Source organism: Buceros rhinoceros, unplaced genomic scaffold (genome assembly GCF_000710305.1).
Source record: "Buceros rhinoceros silvestris isolate BGI_N320 unplaced genomic scaffold, ASM71030v1 scaffold12034, whole genome shotgun sequence".
Lineage (NCBI taxonomy): Eukaryota > Metazoa > Chordata > Aves > Bucerotiformes > Bucerotidae > Buceros > Buceros rhinoceros.
This window is the reverse complement of record NW_010410091.1, coordinates 77,501-86,467: the sequence shown is the minus strand read 5'-3', so window position 1 is coordinate 86,467 and position 8,967 is coordinate 77,501. Positions and strand designations below refer to the sequence as shown.

General features: G+C 42.0%; 1 protein-coding gene across 1 annotated transcript in view; it reads left to right on the top strand.

Annotated features, from left to right (window-relative positions):
* Positions 1-250: 250 nt before the first annotated feature.
* KIAA0368 (KIAA0368 ortholog) overlaps positions 251-8,967 on the top strand; it is a gene marked incomplete at its 5' end in the record, with an annotated part of 61,681 nt that continues 52,964 nt past the window's right edge. The window contains 2 exons of the mRNA XM_010135474.1: positions 251-398; positions 7,835-7,965. Of these exons, the coding sequence (XP_010133776.1) occupies positions 251-398; positions 7,835-7,965 (279 nt within the window). The remainder of the gene's footprint in view (positions 399-7,834; positions 7,966-8,967) is intronic.

The window sequence follows — 8,967 nt, the reverse complement described above, 5'->3', positions numbered from 1 at the left end:
GGGTGGACGGCGGGGCGCAGAGCTGGCAGTCGCCCCGGGGCCGGGGTAGCATCAGCCCCTTGCCGCCCCTGTAAGCTCGCTCCCCGAAAGTGCGAGCAGCAGGAGGTGTTGCCAGTCGGCGCTTGCTCTGCTTTGTTCCATCGCCGTCTTTTAACTACAGAGCCACTGTAAAAATACCGTATGCTGGAATATTGATGGGTTCGCGCAGACCGCTTACATACCGTAAGCGCAATGCTGCGTCTTCCGACAGGTGTATAAGCTCATCCGCGGCCTCTGCAGCTCTCGGCACATGATTAGAGCAGCCGGCATCGGAGGTGCATGCCTCTGCCACCAGGCCTGTAGGGCAACGGAGCCCCAGCTCTGTGCTCCTGTCACCTCCAAATCCCTTTCTCAGTCCGGTACTGTAAATGGTCAGCTTCTCTTTGGAGAAGCCTATGAAACTATAAAGAATCTTTTTTTCTTTCCCTGCTTTTCCCGTCTTGGATTAGAGCTAGTTCGTAGACAACTGTGAAGAGTTAATAGCAAGATAACTCATGACTCAGCCAAGTGACAGTGCCTTTAATTGCCCTGAAATAGTACTTGGCAACCACCAGAGAGAAAGGGCAGAAGAAATACTTTGAGCATATTTCTGCTCTTGGCTTTCAGTTCTAAGGCGTTTCTATGTGATGTATCACTTGGGGTTTTTTGTTTTTTTTTTCTCTGTGGACTGCTGTGTAGATTTCATCCTCGTTCAGCTCTTTGTTAGATGTTACTGGAACTAGGCTGAATGGAATACGGCATATGATAACGGTGGAGATGTCCTTTATGTAGCTGGAGGGCCAGGATCTCATGATGGAATAAGAGTGATCTTTCAGTCGCACTGATCCTTAACTCGAAGGACACAAATGCCAAACTATTCCCTCGACAACTGGGATTAATTGTAATGGTGACTGTGAAAGACCTCCTTGCTGCTGTCATCCAAGTGAATCTATTGTCATTTTTACGATGCTAACACGATTCCCCTTGGTGAATCAACAACCCCTTGGTTGTGTCGAGATCTCTTGCTTGTAACTCCTTGGCATTGATCTGCATGTAATCTAGCTTCCCAGCCTCCAATTCTGATCCTATAAAGAATTAGTCCTCAGCCATTGCTGGTCGCTACACAGCCCTTTGTGTTAAGCTGTGCTGAAAGGACAATATCCTTAGATTGAGATTCATGTTAATACTTATATGATGTAATTCAGGTTATTTGACGGCTGCATTCTTCAAACTTGAGGGATTTTTATAGGTTTGGTTAGAAATCCTTTTTCGGAAGTGTGGAGGAAAGAGAGTGGATTTTTTTTGTTTTTTTTCCTCTGGTACTCTTCCGTCACTGAATAGAAAGTACTGTAGTCTTAAGTAAAAATTAAAACTAATGGAAAAAGAGTAGTTTCATGTGGCTAAATATGAGGCAACTAAAAAGCCTTCATGTGGGCCTACTGTCTTTTGATACGTTTAAGTAGTTTAACTTTCAGCATATTTGGAAGGAAATGTGTTCCTTTTTAGGGTGATGAGTAGTCCCAAAATAACAATTACTGCTAGTTTTGGACTGGAAAAAAACAGTTTTCCTTGCTTTATATACACATAGCTGTAGGAAGCTTTGACCTATAGCTTCAGTCAAACACAGAAAACTCTGTTTAAATGCTGTCTAAGGGTGCTTCCTATTTTAGAGGACAAATTGTTTGAAGGCAGCATAAGAATGGAGATACAGCAGTTTAAAAATTGATGAAAAATCAGTAAATTATCCCAAAGCCATAAGAGTTCAGATAAAAGAGAAAGGAAAGTTAATCTCAGGTAAGGATAGTGAGCTGCTTGAAAGAAGAGCCTAAGCCTGGCGTATGGCACATATTGGGATTTCAGTATGTTTTTCAAGCTTTTATATGAACTATTCTATAAAATGGAAAAATAGGATGAAAATAGAGATTATATATCCCCCCCTTTCCCATGCCTCCCCAGCCTTTCCCAGTCAGATTTAGTAAAATAACTTGGTGTCTGGGTTACTTTTACAAATGCCCCCTTAAGTGATTTGGCTGTAGGCACACAGAGGGTTACTGGTAGAGCCAGGAATAGCACCAGCAAATCCTGACTCACTGTTCGCTACTGTAATTATAATAGATATGTTTTCTCCCAGAGTCTAGTACCATTTGAACAAGAATTTGACTCCTATTTTAGTAGTGGCACGGCAGAAACTTCTTTCTGCATGCAGAGTTGTGCAGAAACAATTGCTTAGCTCTGGAGGGACTGAAGGGTGTGTTTGAGCTTTTGCTTTAGCTGGCACCTGCTCCTACAGGTACCTCTGCCATCCACTCAGTGAAGTGGAAATGCTCCTGTGACCAGTACTCTTTATTTGGTCTTTTAGGAGAAAATGGTGATGCTTTTGCAGTGTAATGGTTCTGCAGAGTTCAGGTAATGGAGAAGGGGAGGGGGGTTCTTTTTGTTTCTTTTGTTTACTGAAACAGTTCAAAAAATGCTTTAATGTAGCAAGCTCAGCATTCTGTCAAACAGGCACTTTTCAAGGAAGTAAAGATAAATTCTGTCTTTATGCACAGGATTTTGCTGTCCCACTCTCTGCTCTGTTTTGCAGAGGACTTGGACTCTCTTTTTTGGTTCCTAGAATGCTTCTTGATGATCAGTTAGATTAAGAAGTACAATTAGCGTGACATTAGTCCTGGTACTTTCTTCATTAAAAGAAGGGTGTGTGTTTTACTTGATGCTCAGCTACACAAATACACATTGCTGAGCGCTTGTGCGCAATTTCTGTGAAAGCTAGAGGAAGCTAATTCTTTTATCTTGTGGAATAACAAGGAGGAGAATCTGGGCACATGAAATGGAACTGTGCTTAGTCGAACCAAGAGGAGATTTCTTTGATAAAAAGATGGATGAACAGTGAACTAGCTACCTCAGTAAGGCCAAGCATTCGGAGAGTTCACTTCCACTATTTTAATAAAAAAAAGAAAAAGGAAATGCCCTTGTTAGCAGAAGGAAAATATTCATTTGTTTATTTATTCACATTATCCTTTCTGTGTCTTTCTTTCAGTTATTCCCTTCAGCAAGGTACTGTATAAGGGAACAGGAAGAAGGGGCCTCTTGTTTCAGTGAGCAGGCTGGGGGTTTGCTGTTGGCTGAAGTAACAAGACTTACAAATAACTGACCCTATTATGGCCAGCATTGCAGGATTTGGAAATTAAGAAGCATAAGTTAAAGCCTTCTTCTTAATGTGACTTTCTTGTTAAATTCGTATACATTATCTGTGTGTGGAAATCTATTCCTCCCTTTTTGCGTGAGGAGTGGTTGTAAGTGCTGAAACCTGTGTTCCTCCTTGTCTTACATGGAGACTGGAAAGAACCACAAGTGAAACATGCATTTTCTCACTGATAGGTAACTGCATTGTCATGGTAACTTGGGGATTTCAAGTTCCAAATACATGTCTGTTGACACAAATGGGACACTGCTGCTGGAAACAGGGATACAAAGGTATATCATCTTTTCCTGCCGCTTTAGTTCTTTTACATACAGCAGAAAGGAATGTGTCTTCACATGCAATACCCATTGTTAAATTCTCCATATTTATGTTCATCCTTTTATAAAAGCACTTATTTTTTTCCCCCAAGAAAGAGCCACAAAAAAAAAAAAGAAATATTTTGTGAAAATACTACTTGGTAGTATGGAAAGAAGTGGTGATTGTGCCAAAATACATGAGTATTTGGCATCTTACAAATTTTGCATGGACTTAAATTATATGTATTTTAATAATAAAACTACCCAGTATTAATTTTTCTACTCATGCTGGTCATTCTTGGTTGTGGTGGGTTTTTTTAATCTGTAATAAAATGTTAACTGTCATAGCTGTGGCACACTATGATGTTTTCTGACTAGGTATTAAACTCGACATGATTTCTCAGGTCCTTTCTAATGTACTGGGGAAGTCTGACAGGGACTATAGATGGCACATAGCTCATAATCAGATTCTGGGGGCTGTTAATCATCTTATCAAGAAATTGCTTCCAGCTTTAATGTTTGTAAAGGGAAATTTGCAAGAGTATCCCCCAAATAATTAATTCAGTAATGTGCTAAAGGGTAGTAGTGTTTTAATCTTATTTGAGTTATTCCTTCCGACAGCCCCTGGGAGAGCAAGGGGCTCTCCACAGAGGAACGAATCTGGAAGGTTCACAGTGATCTTGGTGGGTCCTGTGCTTTTCTGTTGTGTCTGACATGCAGATTTGTTCTTGGAGTGGTTTTTGTGGCTCCGTGAGGGTTTTCCAGTGCAGTCTCCTTCCTTTCCTCTTTTCTCCCTTTCACTTTGACTTTCTTACCAGTGTGAGTAAAACAATGGCAATCTTGTGGAGTTTGGGGGTTTTTTTTGGTAAATTCTCTGGACTGAATTAAAATTGGGTACTTTGCCTCTAACAACATGTTTTTCCTCCAGCTCCATGTTCACCAGAGTTCAATTGCAGTAGACTGACTAGGGAAGTAATTTTTTAAGTGTATATAATTAGCTAATACACAAGATGCTATAGACAGGAACCAACACCAAAGAAATACTATAGTTCTGAACTTGAGATGAGAGTTTAATGTGAGATTGAGGAAAGAGAAGCCTTTGTAAAATATCAGATGTCTTAGGTATTGTCTTTTTAGATGGGATAAAGCTATACTCTACTAAATGTCATCCCTTCTTTACTTTCTTCCAGTGCTTCCAGAAAACTTGAAAAAATTATCTTTAACTGTATTAGTCAACTTTCAAAAGGAAAAACTATAGGAAGTGTGTCATTGCATGGACAGTATTTTAAGTTCAGTGTTGTCTAGCAAAAGTAAAGACTGAAATACATAAAGCTTTCTAATTAAAATTCAATGCTCTTACTGTCAAGTTGTGGTAAGATTAATTTCACTTAGTGGTAGATAATTTCACTTGCTAGCGCTTATTCAAAATGGTTTTTGTTATGTTTTTCTTTTTTCCCCTATGGTATGTAGCATAGCAAGTTTGACCTCCTTTACTTATCATATAACCTAGTGGACCCCCCCCTTGAAATTACAACTGTGGAGTTTTACAGTTGGTGGTAGGGTCTGTAGAACTAGATGAAGAAGGTTTTGGCTTAATTCTTAGCAACTTGTGAAGTGCATGATGTGGGAATATGAAGTGGGTTGGGAGCAAAACCCGTTATGATATCTGATGCGTAGCGGTCTGTTGCTGTAAAAGCTGGACAGGGAGGCTAGGTGAAGGCTGCAAGAAGGCAAAAGGCAGAGACAAAAAGGAGCTTCCCTCATGCCAGACAGTAGGACTGCAACACATGTGGAGGTAGGGCACAGTATTTGAGTCCCAGATACTGCATCCCTGGCTCCTCTCCTGGACCATTGTGCGCGGTGCTTTAAATCTCTGGAGTTTATGCTTTCCCATAATGAATGCTGTCAGCTTGAGAGATGGTCTTATTAGTAGAATAAAAACTGGGTAGAAAACGGTTTATACGCAATACTTGGGAGGATTTATAGCTTTTTGTTTTCATGTCCTGCTGCTCTGGATACAGTCGGCTTTGGCAGCACAGGAGACTGCTCTGGCAAACTCCTAACCAGTTTTTTAATTGCAGCCAGGCTACTAGTCTTCTTGAATTTGCTGAAGAGCCCAGACATGCTCATGGCTAAGGGAAGGATATGGCAGTATTAGGGCTTAAGTGACTAGGCAGCAGAGATATAGGAGAAGAATAAAAGACTGTCACAGGCAGCATAAACAAGCGGATAGGGTTTTTTTTCTCCTGATCTCTGTTACAACAATTCTGGTTGCTGCTTGTAACAACAGAATGATGGAGGGAGCTGGAAACAGGTCGATGCCTGCAGTTCAGTGTATTGCTGCACTTCCTGTGGGCACATGCAGAGTTTTTTCGGTGCCTTTTGGAAGGTGTGTGTAGTCCAGTGGCTTCAATAAATGTGGCTTTAGAAATAACTTCACTTGTGTTTCCTTACGCTTAAGTCTCGTGTGTTGCCATGTGAAGGAACACGTTGTTGGGGAGGTTCTTCCGTCGTCTTGCTTGAGGATGGTGGGTCTTTAGTGATCTCCTGGATCTCTAGGTCTGAGGGGAAGAGTTTGAAAATTTCATTCATTGTTCAAGTTATTTGAGCTGCTTGGTGTGGCCTGAGCAGTCCCTTAGTGCTGGTGTGGTTGTGAAACACTGTGGAGGTCCTGGAGAGGAGAGATCATTCAGGGAGGTGGGAGGAGCATGAAAGAAATTGTTAGGATTTAAAAAAATACAGTAACTGGAATATGAGGTAAATGTTGTGAAGTTGTTGACTACCTGACAGCTTGATTGTTCCATGAAGTCTGGCTGAAACAAGAAATTGACTCACAAATCAGTTTGCATTGCAGGTGCTCCAGAGTTTTGGCTTGTAATTTCTCTGACAGTATAATTTCATAGCCCTCTGTCTTTTCAGCTGCCTGTCATATTTGCTCAACAGAAAATAAAACGTTGGAAGTGATATGTTTATATATTTAATTTGCAGCTGGCAGAGGAGGAATGATGCTGTGAGAAGTTTTAGTGCAGGGATAGCACAGCTTTAGAAAATAGCCCAGTAAAGGCTTCTGTAGCTATATCAGGATAGGTTTACTGGCTAGAGCTGTATTTGCATTTTTAGCATTCTTTTTGTTCACTTAAGTTCCAACCATGTTCATTCACCTCAGTCTCTGTCTCTGCCAGCACTTTTTTCTTTTTTGCCTCTGTAGTCTTTTACAGCCAGCTCAGTGATCCTCCTTGGCTGAAGGAGGGTTCTCCTTGGTTTCCTTCTAATCTCAGCCTGCAACAGGTCACTTTGGAATAGTCTTTGAGGGAATAATTTTCTCCTTGTAGGATGTCTTGAGAGCTGTAGTCCCTTCAAGAGCCCTGGATGTCCTTGCTGCTTGTGGATCTGGTCTGCAGAGATGCTCCCAATTCTGTGCTCAAGGACTCCTGGTCCAGCCATCGGGACTGTGCCAGGGAGATTTTGTTGTCCTTCTGGTTTAACGCGAGGGGCAGCTGCATGCTGGCACTTAAAACAGGGACTGTTTCGTTCTTTTTACAAAGACAGAGGGTCTTCAGCCCTGGCGCTTGGGCTGCTGACAGAAGATTTTTTGGTCTCATCGAACAGATGTTACTGCTGTTTATTTGTATGCAAATGCCATAGGGTGACTTGCCCTGAGCTTATGACTTGTGCTTGCCTATTTCCTTTCAGCCATAATAACCGTAATTGGTTTTGGGTTCTGTAGTGTGCACTTGGACTTTTTGTTCTGTTGACACAACGTCTACAACAATAGTATCCGAGTGACTGGGACTCTAGGTTTAACAAGAATAACAAGAAATGGCCAGAGCTTTTTGCCCTCTGATTGACTGGTGGAGATATGGAACATCATGGTCTGAATGCAGATCACAGCAAGCATATTTTCCACAGCAAGCCAACAGCTGCACACCTTTGTTGTCAAAGCGGAAAGGGCAAGGAATGACTTGGAGGTCCTAACCTTCATTTCATCTTTGGAGAGGTTCTGGCCTCTATTTGAAACACAGAATGAAGCAAAAGGAATCTTAATTGCTTCTGTCTTTGGTAGGAGGGTCTCCGCGTAATTGTGGAGACTAGTACTGAAAGCTGTCAGACTGCTTTCTGCCATCAACAGTTCGCTCAATTATAGTTAAAAATACAATGTGTATCTTCTGTGTTGAGTTGGAAATACTTTTAGAATTGCATGCAGCATTTCTTACAAGCCTATTAGGGGATGTTAAAAAAATACTTTCTTGCTACAGCAATTTTGAGTTTCAGCCAGTTTCTTTCTTTTCCTTTTTTTTTTTTTTGTTTTTAACTGCAGATCAACTTGAACGTGTGTTTTTGCGTCTTGGCCATGCAGAAACAGATGAGCAGCTGCAGAACATTATTTCCAAATTCCTACCCCCTGTTCTTCTCAAGCTGTCCAGCACACAGGAAGGAGTTCGTAAAAAGGTAAGGTTATAATTTACCGTAATGGTATCTTGTCCTGATCAGGGGAAGGAAATACCCCTGGTGTATCGTGATTTACTATTATTGGATATTTCCTGTGGAGAGATTTACTCCTTGAGGAAAAATTGTCATGAGCCTAGTAGAGGATGGGCTTATTACAACTGCTAGGCCTTAAAGAAAATAGTCATTGCTTGTATCAGCCAGGTCTTTTGCAGATGTGTGGATTTTGCAGATGTGTGGAGGCTGCAGTTGTTTCCACAGCCAGCTGTGAGTTAGCTTGAGACCAAGACTTTCTACCATAGAGGCAGTTGCCATGGCTTCGAAGTAGGGCTTTTCTGCATCCACCTGACTTACATCACACATGGAGCAAGCCTGCTTCTGCGTATGAAAGGCCATGAAGATATACTCATTGATGGCATTCACTCGTCTGGTAACAGGAATAGGAGCAATGACCGAACAAGTTTGAAGATGAAATTTTATTACATGCTTGAAGGAATTCAGTGCCATGGTAGAAGGCAGCTTTATTGCAGAATTCATTCAGGTACCTATTAAATTTCACCTCCAAAACTGGTTCATGCCTGGTTGTAGGCATAGGAGCAAGGACCAAGCAGTTTTGGAGGTGGAATTTAGTATGTACCTGGGGAATTCAGATCCCTGTTTTAGGTTATAGGACAAAAGCTCGTCTGCACAGGAGCACAGAGACAAAATAGCAAGTACAGAAATGGGTGTAACGCCCTGCCCCAGCAATTCCCAGGCCCGTTGTAGGAGCCATCAGTCCATCAAAGGCCCATCTCTGCAAGCCCATGGGAACACAGAGGCACCACGGCAGGCAGGATCCCAAGTTAAGGACTGAGAGGAAGAGGCACCCTGTCCAGGTCTGTCTCAGGGCTGTCTCAGGAGACCCCGCTGTCCTGGCATGAAACCCATCAAGGTGAGTTGCTGCCAGAACACCTTTTGGACTGAGAGGGTGCTACTTAGGGGTAGTGGACACAGTGAGTTGCAGGG